The sequence below is a fragment of the Rhinatrema bivittatum genome, chromosome 6, assembly GCF_901001135.1.
Source record: "Rhinatrema bivittatum chromosome 6, aRhiBiv1.1, whole genome shotgun sequence".
Lineage (NCBI taxonomy): Eukaryota > Metazoa > Chordata > Amphibia > Gymnophiona > Rhinatrematidae > Rhinatrema > Rhinatrema bivittatum.
In genome coordinates, this window is record NC_042620.1 from 170,993,841 (window position 1) to 171,015,642 (window position 21,802).

At 48.1% G+C, this 21,802-nt stretch overlaps 1 protein-coding gene across 3 annotated transcripts in view; it reads left to right on the top strand.

Annotated features, from left to right (window-relative positions):
- LANCL1 (LanC like 1) overlaps positions 1-21,802 on the top strand; it is a 67,569-nt gene that overhangs the window by 24,677 nt on the left and 21,090 nt on the right. For all 3 annotated transcript variants that reach the window (XM_029606135.1, XM_029606138.1, XM_029606137.1), the window contains exons 7-8: positions 1,257-1,439; positions 17,680-17,856. In XM_029606135.1, the coding sequence (XP_029461995.1) occupies positions 1,257-1,439; positions 17,680-17,856 (360 nt within the window). The remainder of the gene's footprint in view (positions 1-1,256; positions 1,440-17,679; positions 17,857-21,802) is intronic.

A 21,802-nucleotide genomic window follows, 5' to 3' on the forward strand; every position in this document is an offset into this window, starting at 1 on the left:
TTATTTACAAAAAGACCGTAGACCGTTAGACTTGCATGAATGCAATCTAAGGATTTTCATTATATGTATATTCAGAACCTATCGAGACTACCAGGTTTTAATTGGTTCCGTGGGGTTATTGTGGGGCTGTAGTTCAGGGGCTCCAACCCTTGGTTTGACATTTGTCCTGGGAGGACAGGGGGATAGTTGTTTCACTCTAGTTTGGCTTAGGTACAGGTCAATACTGAGGGAAGCAGGTGGCACTCTCGGTTATGTAGCAGTGCCTCAAAGTTTTTATTCTCTGCCTCCATCTGCTGGTAGGGATGCAAACCCACTTGTCTGGACTGATCTGTGGTATTTCAGGAACCAAAACTAGCAGGTAAGAACCAATTTTCCTTTCTTTTTCATTTTATCATCTTACATTGGGCGAGGGTCCTTCTTTGCTCTTGTTCTTATTGTTAACTTCGGTTGCCTTTACTGTTCAGTTTCTTCTGTTTTTCCTTTGTCATTGCCTCCTGGTTCCTGATAGGGGGGGAGAGTTAAAGTTAGCCTTTCATAATTAAATTAGTTCTTAGAAAACCAAGTAATTTAATAGAGATGATGCCCTTTTTTATAAAACTAAGAGATAACCTCCAAAGCTTGTAACATAATAATCTTGGTTTTTTACAATTTTGACTAAAGTTTCTTCCTTAGTCAGTTCTCTTAGCATAATTGATTTTCAGCATTTTGATTCTAAAACACTTCATAAAGCAAATAAGTGGTACTAAAATGAAATAGGAAGGCTATATTTCACTTTTTAAGTTGTGACAGTAGGATGTGCTATGGGGAATTCACATCTGAGGCAGCATAGGCAAAGCTGTGACCTGCAGTCCTGTCTCAGTGTGGTAATGTAACATCAAACCCAGGTGTATAACTAAACACTCTTCCAGTTGGCAAATAAGTTGGTGGGTTGGGTTTTTTTTTTGGTTTTTTTTGTTTTTTGTTTGTTTTTTTGTATAATGCAATTTGTGTAGCTTCTAGGGTTTAGTGTCCTCTCTAGCTTTCTGAAATTCTGTTCAACCATCAATGTATTGTATGTACACTATGCATATATGCTAAGGATATGTGGAATGGCAGGGAGTACTATATGTGAAAGAATTGGAAAAATCTTTGCAGGCCTTTTAATTTGAGTATGTTCAGAGTGATGGCACCCTGAAGCCTGGTGCATTTCTCAGACATGGGACTTTCTGCCAGCATTGATTAATCTGGCACTCTTCTCTTGTACCTATCTCTCATAGCCTGCCTGCAGTACCAGCCAGGATGTGCTGCTCAAGCAAGTCAAACCCAGTGTGGATTATGTCAACCAGCTGAAGTTCCCATCTGGGAATTACCCACCTTGCATTGATGACACCCGTGATCAGCTTGTCCACTGGTGCCATGGGGCGCCAGGAGTTATCCACATGCTTATGCAGGCCTACAAGGTAGAGTATGACACCCAGCTCTCCACACTCGTAGACATAAGGTCAGTGCTTAAGAATTAGTGACTCACGAGGCTATTAGCGTTAATAGGAAAAGGCAGAAATTGTAAAATATACACGATACCTATTAATTTTTCCATAAATGTTCACGCCACCAGCTCTTAAGCCCAGCATCATCGAAGTGCATTTCCCCTAACCCATCTTTTCCTTTATGCCACTTCAGCCTCCTCCACTGGCTTCCTTCACTCTGTTTGAATGTGCAGGACCTGCCAGCGCCGCATGTTCAAACTGCAGAACGAAGAGGAGGTAGAAGCAGCATGAAGCACTGTTCCCTGTATGTACCCGGATCAATCCAGACAGTGGGTCTTCTGCCAGTAAAAGGGAGGGAGAGGAGTAGGAAAAGGGAGGAGGAAGAAATGAGTATGTCAAGCCAGGGGAAGGGGTGAGTGAGGGGGGAATTCCTTCTGCCCTACCTAAAAAAAAAAAAAAAAAATGGATGTTAGATAAAGCCTTTATTTTGCAGCCTGCCTTGCACCAGTTAATGTCTATATTACTGTAAAATGTAAGAGTGGGTCTCATTCTTGCTGGTCTTTAGTTTTAGTTGAATAGCAGCTATTCCTAGTTTTAACTCTGAATTAAATAAAGGAAAGACTGCTGAAACAAATTCTGTATGAACTGCATTGTGTCCTCTTTCTTCATTCCTTACTACTTCCTTTCTCCTGTCTTATTTTCCCCTCCCTCATTATCGGTACAGCAATATCTTTAAAAAGGTATACAGTGGTTTTCCAAAAACTACAAATTAACTTTTAAATCCTTTTTTTGATCTGGTGCAAGTCAACAAAGTTTTTAAGGGTTACTTGCTTCAGAGTGAGGGGCCTCTATATCAGTTATGGAGACCCCTAGATCTGTTATAGTAGAGCCACCGGGTGGCTCAGAAACTGAACTCCTGCCTCTCACCCTAGCACGCCACTTGTTCAAGATGAATTTTGTAGTCTCCAAGGATTTGATGGAAGCACGTCTGCATATTCCCTTAAGAAGTTTCTCCATTTCTTGGTGCTTGGTTGACCACTGATCCCAGAACTTTTTTACATCAAGAAGGTCTCCAGGTTCATCCTTATATGGATGATTGATTAGGCAGGTCAAAGACAGCCCATGAGAACAAGTTAGCTACCAATAAGTTTTAGTTGGGTTGATTATGACACTAATTGGGGCCGAGTTGTTGACAGTTCAGAGGGCCCAGATGCTGTAAGCACAGTTGTGTTCCTTGAGGTGTACCCTGAGATCCTCTGTATGGAGTTATCTTCAGGTGTTGAGGTCCCATAGTGGTGGCCTTGGAACTTGTTCAGTGAACAAGGACCCACTTGAGAGCCCTGCTTTCAAGATAGATCCTTATTCACAAAACTGTGCAATTGGGTTCTTGGTCCTAGATAAGAACATAAAAACATACGAAATTGCCAAACTGGGTCAGACCAAGGGTCCATCAAGCCCAGCATCCTGTTTCCAACAGTGACCAGTCCAGGCTGCAAGTACCCAAAAACTAAGTATATCCCATGCTACTGATGCTAGTAATAGCAGTGGCTGTTTTCTAAGTCAACTTGATTAATAGCAGGCAATGGACTTCTCCATGAACTTATCCAAACTTTTTTTAAACCCATCTTTACTAACCACATCCCCTGGCAACAAATTCCAGAGTTTAATTGTGCATTGAGTGAAAAAGAATTTTCTCCAATTAGTTTTAAATGTGCTATATGCTAACTTTATGTAGTGCTCTCTAGTCCTTCTATTGTCCAAAAGAGTAAATAACTGATTCCTATTTACCCGTTCTAATCCTCTCATGATTTTAAAGATCTCTATCATATCCCCTCTCAGCCATCTCTTCAAGCTGAACAGCCCTAATCTCTTTAGCCTTTCCTCCTAGAGGAGCAGTTCCATCAGGCATGACTAGGTTTCAGTTGGTGACATGTTTGTTTGTTTATATCCTGTCATTCTGATTTTCAATCATGACTGTGTACAAAACAGGACACAAGTGGTTTCTTGGGTTAAGCTTTGGTTGATTTCACCACTGAAGAATTACAAAGTGGCAACTTGGTCTTCCTTGCATTCTTTTGCGATACTTTATAATCTTGATGTTCGAACTGGGGAGGAAGCATCCTTTGGTTCAGAAGAATCGAGAGCGGGTTTGGCAATGTCCTGCCCATTCAAAGTAATAGTTTGGGTACATCCCATGCGTTTGGATGATCTGGCTGGATAAAAAAGGAGAAATTTAGTTCTTGCCTGATATTACTCTTTTTAAGTCCAGCCAGACCCATCCAGAACCCTCCCTTATCTGCCAAATGTGCTAGTGTATGGTTATTTCTTTGCAGAAAAAAAAAAATCTGTCTATATATATATATATATATATATATATTCAAAAATTTATATTCTGCCAAATGACTAGACTTCTATTCTTGGATTACAAATAAACCTAAACAAAATAAACACACAATGAAACTTATAAAATATTACATTCTGGTAATCTAAAATATAAAAGGTTAACAAAACTAAAAATTAATGCCTCAAGAAACAGATGTGCCTTTCAAAACGAACTGTGATCCTGAATGTGTCAGAGATTGCTGAAGCTTGTTCCGTAAATATGGAACTACTCCTGAAAATGCATGTTTGTTGGTTTCTTTCAGCCATGTAGCCCTTAACACTGGCTACTGCCAAGAGCTGGGAGTCTGAAGACCGCAAAGTGTATGAAGGCTGATACCACTTCAAAACTGTCTTAAATACATATAATGTACAATGTGCTAAAGCCAGGACTTTAAACTGGATTTGTTGTAAAACAGGGAGCTAGTGTAGAGGGATGTGGGTTGTTTTTTTTGTTTTGTTTTATTACAACATCGCAAAAGGTACACATTTAGAGAACCATAAACATCAAAACATAATTCTGGTACTCAAACATGTATACACACTTATTTTTGCAGCTATCACCCACCCTCTCCCTCTTCCCTTATTGGGTCCTTTACATAGTACATATGGTACTAATGAGAAAAACCTGAAAAAATTGTAACCTACCCACCTTGCAATACACTGGCAAATATAAAGAAATAAAGAACACAGTATAGAGCAGGGGTTCCCATTCTTTCAGGGAGCAGGGACCCTTTTTCAGCTTCAAAAAGTTTCATAGACCTCCACACACTTCTCTTTAATTTTTGCATGCCATAATAAAAGAAATGATATGCACTCCAGAATCATTCATAATGAATAAAACTTTGATGTAAACTGAATATGGAGGGAAGGCAATTTCCAAACCTATTTTAAAAATTACTCACATAATTAAAGGTTGATGGTATTGCACCTCCCACTCCAAATGCAATGGAGAAAAGGAAGCAAATTTTAAAAAGTTTCAGGTTGGCAACTTGGGATGACCTGTCAGAAAATCCGCACCAGTACCTGCAGACCTGCAATCTAATTTTCAAAGGGAAACTGCCTGTGGAGTTTCCTTTCGAAAACTCGGGCCAGTGGAGAAAAGGAAAAATTACTACTTACTTGATGATTTCCTTTTTTTTAAATAAGTACAGGTGAATCCAAAACCAGTGGGTTATGCACCTTTATCAGCAGATGGAGACAGGACAAAGCTGACATCACAGTATAGATACCCCTGCAGTGACATCAGCCTACCAGTATTTTCTGCAAAAGCCAACTGTGGACAAACTAGCAAAACTTGATTATTAACATGACCATTCCAGCACTCAGCCAACAGACAAGGAGAGTAATAACACTAGTTCTGTACATACCCAGATCAGTCCAGACCAGTGGGTTATGCACTCCCACCAGCAGACGGAGGCAGAGAACAAAACTTTGAGGCACTGCTATATCCAAGTATGCCACCTGCAGCTCCTCAGTATTTCTCTGTCTCCAGCAGATGGTGGTGCATACCTGCAGCTCTGAGCTGAGTTTGGATTTCTTGCTCCTTGGGGTGCCAGGTTCAGTTTTCTGGACCATCCCTCGAGTAGAGCCGGGTAAACGGGGGGTTGGATACCCCCGGCAGCGCTAGCCTGTGTGATCCGGGACTCCTGATAGCCAGGGGACTGACTCCCTCAGCAGCCTTTAGGCTCCCTCGCCGTGGGTTCAGGGAAGTATCCCCATTGGGGAAAGTTAAGAAAAAATTATTTCTTTAAGTTGTTTGTTATTTTTTTTCAACAAAATGCCTTTTTCTTCTGTCCCGCTTCTCACCGGGTGAATCAGTCTGCTCATTTGGGCTGGGCCAGACAGGCCCCGATTTTCAATTTTCTGTAGAGGGGGAAGGCTAGCAGCTGTTAGTGGAGCCTTCCCCGGGTGGGGAAGGGACTCCTAGGCAGTGTCTCTGCGGTGGTCCCGGGTCTATTTTTGGTGTGGCAGCCATTTTCTTTTTTCTTTTTCAGCTTCCACGAGGCTCCCTGAAGGTGCTGGGACTGTTTTTTGTCAGCGATTGTTTTGGGCAACATCAGTTCTCTAAGGCAGCACTTTATTCTTTCCGCGGGGAGTGCCCTTGGGCCACTTTTGGAGCGCTGCAATGGCAGAGAAGCCATTGGTGGAACCCTGCAAGGCTTGTGGGGTATGGTCTGCCTATTTGAACTCCCTCTCTCTGCACTACTTCTGCTGTGGGAGGAGAGGGGTCCTCAGTGAAGGGATCTAAGCCTCGGAAGGCCGCATGCGGATCGAGCGTTGGCTCCAGACTCACATAAAGTCTGTGTAATGTGTTTCGGGTGCGAGCATGATGTCCTAACTTGCACCAAATGTGCCTTAATGACACCAAAAGGTCGCAAGGCCAGAATGGAGAAAATGGAACTTCTCTTCCGTTCTCAAACTCCGCCGTCTATTGCATCGACGTCGTCTGAACTGGCACCGTCCACTTTGCGCCAGTATCGGCCACCAGCCGGTGACTGTCCGGTGTCGACGACTTCTCAGCCTTCGACTACCTCTACTCCCTCTCAGAACAGAGGGGATCGTAGAGAAAAACAAAGCCATCGACACCGGAAGTCTCAGACCATCGATGAAGGAAAATCATCGACCTCGCCTTTGTCCGAGCTGCCATCGAAGAAACCCCGTCCAGAAAAGGCACCGACCCTTTCTGTGACCGGATCACCGAGGCATCCCTCACCCGGATGGGTATCGGGAGCTGCGACTCCGCCTTTAACAGTGGTCCCTCCGGCTATGCCTCTGCCTCCTTCTTCCCTCCCGAAGCTGGAGCTGCTTGCTCCAGGTCTCCATGAAGAACTGGACCGGATGTTTCAGGAGGCCATCAATAAGGCGATGCACAGTCCTCCACGGTCCCCCGGCGCTGAAATCTGTGCCAGTCACGGAACCGACCATCAATCCCATTCAGGCAGAATTGGCACCGCTGCTCTCAAAGATGGAAGCGCTTGGATATAGCTTTTCCACCGATGGACCCTGGGTCACTGATGGCTCCGGTGCCTTCCCCGCTTACCCTGTCATCAGGAGGGGAAACACCGTTCCGCATTCCTCCATAGGGAGTCCTTCCAATGCCTCAACCATCGATGCCGATGCGCCCATCGGCGCCACCGATCCATCCATCGATGCCCTCTATGCCTTCATCGTGCCTCCAGTACTTCCCTCGATGCCTTCATATCCTAGACCAGGACCTTCAGGAATACCATCGTCCCGTCCTTCTCGGGTTCCTACAGGGACAGGTGCTGATCCCTATGACACCTGGACTGATGATTCATCTCAAGACACCGATGATTTACCATCACCACCTTCTCCTACTGAAAGTAGGAAGCATTCTCCTCCAGAGGACTTGTCCTTCATAAATTTTGTGAAGGAAATGTCTGAATTGGTTCCCTTCCAATTACAGACTGAGCAAAATGATGGAGCTGTTACAATTCCTGGATGCTCCCAAAGAAATAACCTCCATCCTTATTCACCAGGTTCTTTTGGATCTCCTCAAAAAGAACTGGGAACACCCTGGTTCTGTTGCTCCCAGTCAACAGAAAAGCGGATACCACTTATTTGGTCCAGTCAGCCTCAGGATTCCAGAAACCTCAGCTGGATCACCAATCTGTGGTTGTAGAATCTGCCCAAAAGAGGGCAAAAAGATCAAAACCCCACTCTTCCTTTCCCCCAGGTAAGGAACAGAAATTCCTGGATGCCATTGGCCAGCGTGTCTTCCAGGGATCAATGCTTATCTCTCGGATCGCCTCCTACCAGCTGTATATGACACAGTACAGCAGGGTCTTATTCAATCAGTTACAGGACTTTGCAGAGTCCCTGCCTCAGCAATTCCAGGAACAGCTTCAAACTCTGGTTCACAAGGGTTTTGAGGCAGGGAAGCATGAAATAAGATCCTCTTATGATATCTTCGACATCGCTTCCAGGGTATCTGCAACTGCTATTTCAGCAAGAAGATGGGCCTGGCTTAAGTCTTCGGACTTGCGCCCTGAAGTACAAGACAGATTATCTGATCTGCCCTGCATAGGAGACAATCTGTTTGGCGAACAGATTCAGCGGACGGTGGCGGAACTCAAGGACCATCATGAGACCCTTCGCCAGCTGTCTCTGATACCCTCTGAATATTCCTCCAAACAGCCTTTCAGGAAGGATACTAAAAAGTCATTCTTCCGTCCAAAGAAGTCCTATCTACCACCATCTAGAACTCGTTCCACGAGACCTTTCCAAAAGGCCCGGTCTCATCAATCGCGGAAACAAAAGCCGCAGGCAGCTCCTCAGCCGGGCCCTGCATCCAGCTTTTGACTCCTGCATAGAGAGCAGCAGCCAGTTTCCACTGCCTCAGATACCAGTGGGAGGTCGATTGTGCCATTTCAACAGGTGGCACACGATCACCTCAGACCATTGAGTCCTTGCCATAATCTCGCAAGGTTATCACCTGAACTTTCTCTCCATCCCACCGGCCTCCCCACCTCTACCGACGTGGAGAACATCCGACCACTCACGTCTCCTGGAGCAGGAGGTCTCCCTCCTCCTCCAGTCCAGAGCAATAGAGCCAGTGCCCTACTCCCAACAAGGCCTAGGATTCTATTCCTGGTACTTTCTAATCCCCCAAAAAATCAGGTGGCGTTCGTCCAATTCTGGACCTACATGCCCTCAACAAGTACCTCCACTGAGAAAAGTTCAAGATGGTGACCTTGGGTTCCCTCCTTCCTCTTCTGCAAAAAGGAGACTGGCTCTGCTCTCTCGATCTCCAAGATGCGTACACACATTGCGATAACTCCATCTCATCGCAGGTTCTTGAGATTTCTGGTAGGCCCCAAGCACTATCAGAACAGAGTGCTACCATTCGGCCTGGCATCTGCACCACGAGTCTTCACCAAGTGCCTCGTAGTAGTATCAGCCTTCCTCAGGACTCAAGGTGTTCACGTCTACTTTATCATTCATGGGGCAGACATGGACACCTTGCAGGCAAAGGCATTTCTGCCTTAACAGCAAGATCTCACTCTCATCTCTCCTGCATCCCAGCTACAGTCTCAGCACCGCACGACTGCACGCCACTTCGTCATCCTGCTAGGACATATGGCGTCCTCAGTACAGGTTACCCCAATGGCCCGCTTGGCCATGAGAGTCATGCAGAGGACTCTAAGGTCATAATGGACTCAGTCCGTCCAATCTCTATCGACCACTGTCCACATCACCGACTCACTTCGTCAGTCTCTAGCCTGGTGGCAAAATCGGATCAATCTCCTCCAAGGCCTGCCCAGACCCTCAAATAATTCTCACCGCCGATGCTTCCAACCTCGGCTGGGGAGCCCATGTCACTGATTTGCAGACACAAGGAACTTGGTCTCCAGAGGAAGCCAAACACCAAATCAATTTCCTGGAGCAATCAGATATGCTCTCAGGGTATTTCAGGATCACCTATCCAACCAGGTGGCCATGTGGTACATCAACAAACAGGGAGGGACGGGCTCCTACCTGCTGTGTCAGGAGGCTGCGCAGATATGGTTGGAGGCCCTCTCCCATTCAATGTACCTCAGGGCCACCTACTTGCCGGGAGTGAACAATGTGTTGGCGGACAAGCTGATTCATGCCTTTCAACCACACGCGTGCTCCCTCAACCCCACTGTAGTAGACTCAATATTCCCATGTTGGGGTTACCCCCATATAGACCTCTTTGCGTCACCTCAGAACCGCAAAGTAGAGAACCTTTGCTCTCTCACTCGCAGCCAACACTCAGCCAAGAGATGCGTTCTCCCTCTCATGGGCAACAGGTCTATATGCATTCCCTCCACTTTCACTCTCGTGAAGTTACGTCAGGACAAGGGAACCATGATCCTCATAGCACCTCACTGGCCTCGCCAAGTGTGGTTTCCAATACTTCAGGACCTCTCCGTTCGCAGGCACATTCCTTTGGGAAAGGACCCGCTTCTGATCACTCAGAACGACTGATGCCTATGCCACCCCAATCTCCAGGCCTTGTCTCTGACGGCCTGGATGTTGAAAGGTTAATTCTTCAGCCACTTAACCTTTCAGAGCCAGTTTCCCGTGTCCTGATTGCTTCACAGAAGCCTTCCATGAGAAAATCTTATCTTTACAAATGAAACCGGTTTAAATCATGGTGTTCTTCTCAATCCCTTGACCTGTCCCACCACGAAGTTTCTAGACTATCTCTGGCACTTGTCAGAATCTGGTCTCAAAACCTCTTCCATCAGAATGCATGTCAGTGTGGTAGCCGCCTTCCATAGAGGTGTCGGGGATGTTCCTATTTCAGTACAACTCCTGGTAACACGTTTTCTGAAGGGCTCGCTTCACCTCAAGCCTCCTCTGCACCCTCCAGCCCCTTCTTGGGACCTCAATCTGGTTTTGGGTCGGCTCATGAAACCACCATTCGAGCCTCTCCAATCCTATGATCTTCGCTATCTCACATGGAAAATGATTTTTCTTTTGGCAATAACATCTGCTCACAGAGTTAATGAGTTACAGGCTTAGTTACCTACCCGCCTTACACTAAACTTCTGCAGGACCGGGCAGTACTCCGCGCCCACCCTAAGTTCTTACCTAAGGTAGTATCGGACTTATCCATTATACTACCTACCTTCTTTCCCAGGCCCCACTCCAATCCAGGAGAACAGGCTCTACATACCCTTGACTGTAAATGGGCTCTAGCATTCTATCTAGACCGTACAGCTGCCCACAGGAAAAGCACTCAATTGTTTGTCTCTTTCTATTCCATCAAATTGGGGCAGCCTGTGGGTAAGCAGACTCTCTCCTCCTGGTTAGCGGACTGCATATCCTTTTGTTAACAGCAAGCAGGCATGTTAAAGCACACACTGTGAGGGCCATGGCGACTTCAGTAGCACACCTACGCTCGGTGCCGCTTCCTGACGTTTGCAGGGCTGCTACCTGGAGTTCTCTCCATACCTTTACAGCCCATTATTGCTTAGACAAAGCCGGAAGACAAGATTCCATCTTCGGCCAATCTGTATTGCGCAACCTTTTTGCAACTTGACGTAAAACACCCTTCCGCCTGCCAGTTAGGGTTCAGGATGCCCTCTACCAAATTTCACCCCAGTCCTAGTGCCTATTGCACATCTGGGTACATTTGGTGCATTTCTCAGACATCCTCAGCTCGATACTCACCCATATGTGAGGACTACCATCCTGTTTGTCCTGTGAGAAAGCAAATGTTGCTTACCTGTAACAGGTGTTCTCACAGGACAGCAGGATTTTAGTCCTCACGAAACCCGCCCACCGCCCCGCAGTGTTGGGTTTGTAATGTTTTCTTATTTTATTTCAGCACTTCCTGTAGCTTTAAACAAGACTGAAGGGGGACCCCTGCTGGCTGCAGGTTTAGTGCCATTCTGGGCAGTAGGTGCCAGTCAAACTTCTAGAAACTTTGACAAAAGTATTCCGTGATTGGGCTCCACCCTGTGATGTCACCCATATGTGAGGACTAACATCCTGTTACCGGTAAGCAACATTTGCTTTTCGTGGTTCCCAAGAAAGAGGGGACTATCCATCCTATTCTGGACCTGCAGAAGGTGAATCGCAGGCTGAAGGTCCCCCGCTTTCGGATGGAGACTCCCCAAACTGTTATCGCAGCGGTCCGGAAGGTAGAATTCCTCACCTCTCTGGATCTTACCAAGGCTTACCTGCAGATCCCGATTCCGGATTTCCAGTTCAGAGTGCTTCCATTCGGCCTGGCAATGGCCCTGTGCACCTTTACCAAGGTGATGGTTCTGGTGGCAGCGGCCCTCCGACAGGAAGGGGTGATGGTTCACCCGTATCTCGACCATTGGCTGATTCGAGCCAAGTCTGAAGAGGACTGCTTGCGGGCGGTACGCTGGGTGACCCATTGCCTTCAATCCCTCGGTTAGGTGATCGAGGCAAAGAATCATCTGACCCCTTCCCAGTCCCTGGAATATTTGGGAGCCCGCTTCGACACCTTGCTGGGCAGATTGTTCCTGACTACGGACAGGATGTGCAAACTGCAGCAGCAAGTGCATCTTCTACTGCATCTTCCAATCCCCAGAGTGTGGGATTATCTGCAAGTCCTAGGGTCCATGGCATCGACGTTGGAGTTAGTCCCCTGGGCCTTCGCTCACCTGAGACCGTTGCAGGGGGAACTCCTGTCTCGGTGGAATCCGGTGTCGGAAGAGTACCAGTTGCCGTTGTCACCACAGGCCTGGTCTAGCCTGGAGTGGTGGCTGTTGGAAGCCAACTTGCAAAAGGGAATGCCCCTCGAAGACCTGGATTTGGGTGATTGTGTCGAAGGATACAAGTCTCCAGGACTGGGGAGCAGTGTGCCTGGGTCATGCGGCCCAGGGTCTCTGGTCCCTGACTAAACAGTCATGGTCCATCAATCGCCTAGAGACAAGAGCAGTCCGCGAGGTGTTGGTGGCCTTCCAGTCCCTGGTGCAGGGGAGAATGGTTCGCGTCTTCTCGGACAACACCACCACGGTAGCTTATCTCAATCGCCAGGGAGGAATCCGGAGTCCAGCCGTGGCGCAGGAGGCTCACCTCCTGTTTTGCATGGGCCAAGCTTCATCTGGAAGGAATCGCCGCCTCTCACGTGGCAGGCGTGGGCAATGTGCAGGTGAATTTCCTCAGCTGTCAGAAGCTGGACCCCGGGTAATGGGAGCTGTCCCGGGAGGCTTGGAATCACATTTGTGCCAGATGGGGAGCCTCCCAGCTGGACCTCATGGCGAGCCACCTCAACTCGCAGACGGATCGGTTTTTCAGCCGAAAGAAGGAAGTCTGTGCGGTGGGAATCGATGCCCTAGTTTGCAAGTGGCCAACCGGCATCCTCCTATATGTCTTCCCACCTTGGCCGCTGATTGGACGAGTCCTGCGGCGCATAGAAAGCTCATCCCAGTCTGGTAATCCTGGTGGCCCCAGAGTGGCCATGGCCGCCGTGGTTTGCGGATCTGGTTTGTCTGGCAACCAAAGGTCTGTTGCGCCTGGCTCATCTTCTGGACCTCTTACGTCAAGGTCCCATCTTTTCAGATCGGGAGGATGACTTCAGTCTTGCGGCCTGGCTTTTGAGAGAATGAAGGGGTATTCGGAACAGGTTATTTGCACCCTACTTCAGGCCAGGCGGCCCTTGACTTCTATGGCTTATGTCCGGGTGTGGAAGGTGTTTGAAGCCTGGTGTGATCAACAAGGTTTAGTACTGTTGTCAGTGTCCATTCCTCAAGTTTTGGCTTTTCTGCAGCAGGGGTTTATCAAAAGGCTTGGCTTATAACTCCTTGTGGGTTCAGGTCTCGGCCCTCGGCTGTCTCAGAGGTCGGATGGATGGCAGATCCCTGGCCAGCCACCTGGATGTAGCCCGTTTCCTAAAAGGGGTAAAACATCTTCGACCTCCGATTCGTAAGATGTGCACGGAGTGGAATTTCAACCTAGTCCTACGGGTGCTCTGTGACCCCCATTTAATCCTCTGGGGCACACCTCTCTGAAGGACTTCACCTTGAAGGCGGTGTTTTTGGTGGCCATTTGCTCCGCTAGGTGTATTTCAGAATTGCAGGCCCTGTCCTGTAGGGATCTTTTCCTGCGCATTTTGGCGGATAGGGTGTCCTGTGTATAGTGCCCTCCTTTTTGCCGAACATGTAGTTGCCTGGTTTTCCCGATTGGTCTCGTGATTTGGCTTCGGGAAGAGATCTGCATCTTTTCGATCTTCATTATTTGAAGGTCATTAACTCCTTTCGGAAATCGGACCACCATTTTGTTTGGGGGCCCGAAGAAGGGTGAGAAGGCATCCAAGGCCTCCTTGCCTTGCTGGCGGAAGGAAACTATTTGCTTGGCCTACATCGGCAAGGGGCATTCTGTTCCAGCCGGATTGAAAGCTCACTCGAAGAGGATGCATGCGGCTTCTTGGGCGGAGTGTCAGTTGTTACCTGAAGAGATTTGTAGGGCCGCAGTCTGGTCCTCCCTGCATATCTTTACAAGACATTACCGTCTGAATGTCAGGGCTCTGGACCAAGTGTTGAAGTAGCAAGTGTAACACCTGCTCCAACCGAAAGTCTGGGATTATCTCCAGGTTCTGGGCTCTATGGCTTCCACGTTGGACTTGGTTCCATGGGCCTGTTTCACATGCGACCTTTGCAGAAGACACACTTGTCTAGATGGAATCTGTGGTTAGAAAAATATCATCAACCTTTTATCTCTATGGGGAGAATCCAGATCCAGTCTCTCGTGGTGGCTCTCCCATCCCAATTTGGAGAAGGGAGTGGATCTGGAGGCCCCGGATTGGGTAGTAGTGACCACCGACGCCAGTCTCAAAGGTTGGGGGGAGTGATGTGTCAGGGGCGTCTGTGCAAGGGTGCTGGTCTCCAGAGGAGATGGCCTGGTTGATCAATCACCTGGCGATGAGGACAGTACACAGAGCCGTGGAGGCCTTTCTTCCTTTGGTCAAGGGTTGCATGGTGAGAATCTCAGCAATGCAACAACGGTGGCTTACATCAGTTGTCAGGGAGGTACGAAGAGTCACAGGGTGGCTCTGGAGGCTCAACAGTTGTTTATTTGAGCAGAGCATGATCTCGAAGGTGTAGAGGCATCTCACATAGCGGGCGTGGACGATGTGCAAGCAGACTTCCTCAGCAGGCAGCAGTTAGAATCCGGGGAATAGGAATTATCCCTAGCTGCCTGAGATTGCCTTTGTGTCAGGTGGGAGTTCCCCAGTTGGATCTAATGGCAATGAGAGCCACTGCAAAGGTGGCAAGGTTCTTCAGTCACAGAAGGGAAGTCGGGGCAGAAGGGCTAGATCTCTAGTTTGCCTGTGGCCAGCGGGGATCCTCTTGCACGTGTTTCCTCCTTGACCACTGGTCTGTAATGTATTGCGGTGTGTAGAGGCGCATCCAGGGCAGGTGGTTCTGGTGGCGCCGGAGTGGTCACGGCAGCCATGGTTTGCGGATCTAGTAGGTCTCGTTATAGACAGTCCTCTCAGGTTGACTCACTTGTCAGTTACTTCAGCAAAAGGCTTAAGACTTGGCTATTTAAACAAGCTTTTCCCGAGTCTAATATACATTAACAGACCATTGCTGCACAATGTAAATACTGCTCATTGTAAATAATTTACTTCTGTATAATTTCTTTAATTATTGTCTCCTTGCTCTACCAGTTCTAGCAACTCTGTTATATTGTAACTTTATTGTTTCTTATGTACGAAGTTACTGCACCCCTGTTATCTGTAAACCGGCATGATATGATTGTATCATGAATGCCGGTATAAAAAAAAGCTCTAAATATAAATAAATAAATTTTTGGATCGAGAGAATCACTTTTGTCTCGCAGCTTGGCTCTTGAGTGGTGGCGGTTGCGCTTAAAGGGTTATTCAGAGACAGTCACTTCTACTTTGCTCCAAGCTAGATGTCCTCCTACATCTATGGTTTATGTTCAGGTCTAGAAAGTGTTTGATGCTTGGTGCCTTTAGCAGCGTCTGGATCCCCTTTCTGTGAGCATTCTGCACATTCTAGGCTTTTTGTAGCAAGGGCTTTCAAAGGGTCTGGCTTACAATTCACTGCGGGTTCAGGTTTCCACCTTGGGTTGCCTTAGGGGCAAGGCATGTCTTTAGCCCTCCCATCCTGATGATGTGCATTTTCTGACAGGAGTCAAGCATTTACGGCCTCTGGAGAAGAAGTTGTGTCCGGATTGGAACCTCAGCCTGGTACTTAATGTGCTCTGTGAGGCCCCATTTGAGCCCTTAAGGGGAGTGTTGTTGAAGGATCTGATGTTGAAGGCTGTCTTTCTGGAGCTGCAGGCTTTATCCTGTAGGGATCCTTTTCTCCGGATTGAGTCTGACAGGGTGATGTTGCGGCTAGTGCCGTCCTTTTACTGAAGATGGTTTCCTCTTTTCATTTGAATCAGACAACGGAACTTCCAGCCTTTCCAGACTGGTCTAGGGAGTCTCCACCAGAGAGGGAGCTGCATTTTTTTTGGATGAACACAGGACTATGTTGCGTTATCTGAAGGTTACTAATTCTTTTTGGTGTTTGGATCACCTCTTTGAGGTGTTCAGGGATGTTGGCAAAGGGGCTAATGCTTCAAAAGCTACAATCTCTCTCACTGGTTGAAATAAGCCATGTCTTCCGCTTATATTTGTAAGGGTCGTGCGGTGCCTGTGGGCTTGCAAGCACATTCTACAAGGGCGCAGGCGGCCTCCTGGGTGGGGTGTCAGTTGGTATATCCGTGGCATGATCAACGCTTCATACTTTCACCAAGCATTACTGATTGGATGTTCAGGCACAGTTAGATGCAATCTTCGGTGAGAGTGTTCTGTGCGCGGGTCTTTCGGGATCCCACCCAGTTTAGGGGCGCTTTGGTACATCCCACTTGTCTGGACTGATCTGGGTATGAACAGGAAAGGAAACTTGGTTCTTATCTGCTAATTTTCCTTCCTGTAATACCATAGATCAGTCCAGAGACCCAGCCTATTTTTCTGCCGAAAAACTGAATATCCTGGTATTAATTGCAGAAATTTACACATTGTAAATAATTGATTTTGGTTTTATGTGGTTATCAGTGTGTTTTTTGTTTTTTCTGGAAGCATGGAGGGCTCCAGGTCTGGGGGGGGGGGGGGGAGGTTTCCAACCCTGAATTCCCTGTTCACCCTGAAAGGGTGATGATCTCTACTCTTTAGCTTGAGATCAATACTGAGGGGGACTGCAAGTGGCATTATCTGTTATATAGCAGTGCCTCAAAGTTTTGTTCTCTGCCTCCATCTGCTGGTAGGGATATGAAACCCACTTGTCTGGACTGATCTGTGGTATTATAGGAACAAATATTAGCAAGTAAGAACCAATTTTCCTATCTGATGATGTCACCCATGTGTGAAGACTAATCCTGATGTCCTTGGAGAGCACCTGTTACAGATAAGTAACTCTGCTTTAACCAGGTAGACTTTGGGAAAGCCAGAGCTTATTCCTGGGAGTGAGATACAAGATATAGATCAGTTACTGCAGATCTGCCAGGTATTTGTGACCCAGACTGGCCATTGTCATAGGATGCTGGACACAGTGGACTTCGGTCTGACTTGGCATGGCTCTTCTCATGTTCCTTGCTGTCCTGGAATAGATGAGCTCACTATTGATTCTAGTTAGCTGTTAGAAGAGCAGTTGCTAACCAAATTCAGATTAATTATTATACTTTTAATTTGGTTACCAGGAAAACCAAGTTTGGTCAACCCCACCCGGGTCCCAGATGCATAGAGAGAGAAATGACTTGTCCAGCAAGAGTGCATAGACAGCTTGTAGAGTGTCTTCAATCTGTGTCCCAAATCTTCTTTTGAGGCATAATTCAATATTTTAACCACCAGCTCATTCTTTACCAAGATAAATGCTTATATGGACTAGGAGTCAAAGACAGGCCTCTTGCTTAGAAAGTAAGAATTCTATCACTGAATGACCATGCTTCATTTAATTTTATTTTAATTCCTTGACCAAGAATTCCAGATTTAAGACAGGTGCCTTAGTAGCCAAGACAAGTCTTGAACTCTTGACCTAGGACCTCTCCCACATGAATATATCCACTTTGAAGTGTCTGAAAGGCGGCATATGTATGTCAAATATTTCAGCCATTACACTAGACACTCTTTATGGAGGAGGTTCATAGCAAAAATAACTTAAGCCCAAATCACAGGAAACCAAGGTGGAAATTCTTGCTTCTATCCAAGTTGTTCCTCTCCCACTCTTGTTTATTTTAAGTCAGACTAATGCTAGGATTCTCTAACCTGATTGGTTTAGATATTGTACACTGGGTTTAGAATACAAGACTAGCAGGTTTAACTTGATAACATCTATTTCCCTTTCTCCAGGTATATGGTGAGCAACGGTATCTGGCTGACGCTCTGCAGTGTGCAGAAGTGATTTGGCAGCGAGGGTTGCTGAAGAAGGGTTATGGGCTGTGCCATGGGGCTGCAGGCAATGCCTATGCCTTCTTGGCACTGTATAGTCTGACACGGGATGTGAAGTACCTGTACAGGGCCTGCAAGGTGAGTGTGTTAGATCAGCAGTCCAAACAGCAAAGTCAACCGTGGTTCATCAAGTGGAAAGCCATTACACAGAATCGTAAAAATGGCATTGGTAGCAGGATCCCATTGGTTAATGAACATTATCTTGTAAATGTTCAACTGCAATTCCTAAAAGACCCTTTTTTTTTTTTTTAACAGAACCAAAAGCAATCTGTTTCTTATTGGCAGCAGTACTATGTGTATCAAAATATTGATTGGCCTGTTTGATGAATTATCCTTTCACCCTGTTAGCGTTGATCCTGTTTTTTTTCTCGTAGATAAGCAGCATGAATTCCCTGTACGTACCCGGATCAGTCCAGACCATGGGTTGAGCCCCCCTTCCAGCAGGTGGAGACAGACCAGAGCTCAAAGAGTAGCCTTTATAAGGACAGAACCCACCCTGGAACCCTCAGTATTTGTCTGTCTCCAGCAGGTGGAACAGCTCACCCCTGTGGTTCCCTGTTAGCTTGCCCTCTGTGTTCTTTGCTGTTTCTTCTACTTTCTTTCTGGGCAAGCTCACGCAAGTAGATTTTTAGTTTGTTTTCTTATGTAATTTAAAAAAAAAAAAATAAAAAAATTTTCTGACTGACTGTGTTAGGGAAGACAGTCCTGTCTCCCTCGCTCTTAGGGTTCCTAGGGGGGCTTGGCCCCTTGATTTTCTGTCAGCCTAGGTTCCCTTCCCGGTGACCTTGTACGGGTGATACTGGTGGTGCCAGTCCCTCTCCCCACTTTCTCTGCTGCCGTGCCCCGAGATGCCCATTCCTCGGTTTGGCTTTTAGGGATGTAAATTCCCCTACCTCTGTGAGTAAAAAAAAAAAAAAGGAAAAGTGTCATTTTTGTCACAGAGGACCACATAGCTATTTTAAGAGAAAAAAATTTAGTCCTTGTTTGGTAAAAAATAAATAAATAAAGGCAGATTTTTGTGAGGAGGGAGTGGGGTTTGATCTCCCGCCCAGCTCCTCAGGGGCTCCCCGGTCAGCTGTTTCTCTTAGTATCGCGGCTGCCTTTCCTTGCTTCATGCCACGGCCTCTCTGTTGTTTAGCGTGTGGAGAGTCTGCCTCCCGCGAAGGGGTGTGCTCCAGGTGCCTTTATTACATGAATCATACTTGGCTAGCTTACAGAGGGAGGTGGAACCCCTCCCCCCAATAGTTTCCCCTCCCCCGAAACTTCCTCGTTTGCCTGAGCCGTGTCTCGCTGTTATTCCGGACCCTCAGGGCTCGGTTCAGGTGGTCCCGGGAACTCCCTGTGGACCAGTTTGATGAAGGGGAGGGTGATGCCGCGGCCCAGGCCCCCCCCCCCCCCCGCTAGAAGACGATGATCCCTGTGTCCTGCGCTTGTTTCAGTGGGAGGAGCTGGAGCCTCTTATTCCTTTTGTTCTCCAGAAATTGGGAATTGATGCCCCACCAGATGACTCTGTGGCAGCGGCGATGACACCAAACGCGGACCCGGTTCTGGCGGGACTCTGGACATTACCGCGTACTTTCCCATTCCATCTGATGCACCGCTTGCTCCTCCTCCGGGAATGAGAGTCCCCAGAGACGGGTCTTCGAGTTGGTAGGGCTATGGAAAAGCTCTACCGCTTCCTGAGGACTGCCTGGACATGTTAAAGATTCCGAAGGTGGATTCTTCCATCACCGCGGTGACGAAACATACCACCATTCCGGTGGGCGCCACAGCATTACTGGATGTGCAGGACCGTAAGCTTGAATTTTATTTGAGGCACATTTTTAAGGTTTTAGCTCTTGGAGTCCGGGCGACAATTTGCAGCAGTCTCATGCAGCAGGCAAGCCTTAGGTGGATGCAACAGTTACTCAGCACCCAGGACCTCCCGTCTGCAGAGGCAGAGCAGGCCGAGCGTCTGGAGAGCGCTATAGCCTATGGTGCGGATGCCCTCTACTACTTGCTTCGGGTCCAGGCAAAGGCTATGGTTTCCGTGGTCTCGGCCAGACGTCTTCTCTGGCTATGTAATTGGTCTGCTGATGCTTCATCGAAGGCTCAATTGGGCAAGTTGCTTTTTAGTGAGGACCTGGAGCAGCTTATTAAATCCTTGGGTGAGAACAAGGTCCACAAGCTGCCAGAGGACCATCCCAAACAGTCGAAGTCTTTCTTCCCGACTCGCACTCGCTTCAGGGGGAACCGCCGGTACGGCAACAGGGTGCGTGGCTCCTTCCCCAGGGGAGACGTGTCCAGGTCCCAGTCTTGGTCCCATTCCTTTCGCGGCTGTCGATGTTTCCGAGACGGCCACCAGCAACACACGACCACAAAGTCAGCTCCCCCATGAGATTTGGCCGGTCCATTCCTCCGCACGAAACTTAGGTAGGCGTCTTTCTCTGTTTCTCGAGGAGTGGGCCAAAATCACATCCGATCTCTGGGTCCTTGAGGTGATAGAACACGGCTGCGCGTTAGTTTGCCAGGGACCTGCCGGATCTATATATCGTGTCCCCTTGCGGCCGTTCCAAGCTGCCTGCGGTCTGTCACACTCTGTTGAGACTTCAGGAATTGGGGGCGATCCTTCCAGTGCTAGTGCAAGAACAGGGCACCGGCCAGTATTCAATTTACTTCATTGTTCCCAAAAAGGACAATTCCTCAAAAGGGGCAATCGGGCCCTCAAAGTTCCCCGTTTTCAGGATGGAGACCCTGCGTGCAGTGATTGCGGCAGTCCGTCCCGCCGAGTTCCTCGCATCTCTCGATCTGACGAAGGCTTATTTTTACATCCCCATCCGTTGGGAACATCGGTTTCCTTCGTTTTCAGATCCTAGGCCAGCACTTCCAGTTTCGGGCCTTCCCCTTCAGTCTCGCCACCGCACCTTCACCAAGATCATGGTAGTCGTGGTAGTCGTTGCGGCAGCTCTCCGACGGGAAGGGATATTAGTCCATCCTTATCTGGACAACTGGTTGGTAAGGGCCAAGTCCGCTGCCCTCTGCGCGCACGCGGTAAGCAGAGTATTAGCCCTACTCACATCACTCGGCTGGGTAATCAACTAATCCAAAATCAATCTTCGTCCCTCACAAGAGCTGGAATTCCTGGGCGCTCTTATCAACACTTTGGTCGGGAAAGTATTTCTTTCGGACTCACGGGCACTCAGCCTGATCGATCAGTTGAACAGTTTCGTCTTTCTACCGCTTCCCATGGCGTGGGATTATGCTTCCACAATCGATCTCGTCCCCTGGGCGTTTGCTCATATGCGTCCTTTACAGAAAGCATTGTTATCCCGTTGGAAGCCGATGTCCGAGCAGTACCAGGAGACTCTACCATCGCCAATATACAATGGTGGCTCTCCCCGGCACACCTTCTCAAGGGGATGCCTCTTCTGACTCCCTCATGGGTCATAGTGACTGTGTTTGGGGGGCCGTCTGCCAATCTCAGACGACTCAAGGTTTCTGGTCCCTGTCCCAGTCACAGTGGCACATCAATTGTCTAGAAGCCCAGACGGTACGCCTGGCCCTCAAATTTTTTCTTCCTCTGATTCGCCACAAAGCGGTCTGGGTGCTATCGGACAATTCCACCATGGTGGCCTACATAAATCAGGGGGGGGGGACTCGAAGTCGTCTAATGGCACTAGAGGCCAGCAAGCTCTTTCTCTGGGCAGAGAGGCATTTGGATTGCCTGGCGGCCTCCCACATAGAGGGCAAGGAGAATGTTCAAGCCGGCTTTCTCAGTCGACAGCATCTCGATCCCGGCGAGTGGGAGTTGTCAGACGTAGTGATGGACCTAATCGTGCACGGGTGGTGTCCCCCCTCACCTGGACCTCATGGCGACGCTAGCCAAGGCTCCCCGGTTCTTCAGCCGGTGGCGGGAGCATTGTTCGGAGGGGGTGGACGCGCTGGTTCTTCCCTGGCCCTCCGACGTGCTACTCTACGTGTTCCCACCGTGGCCGTTAGTGGGGAAGGTTCTACAGAGAATAGAGCTCCATCGCAGGCCGGTCAT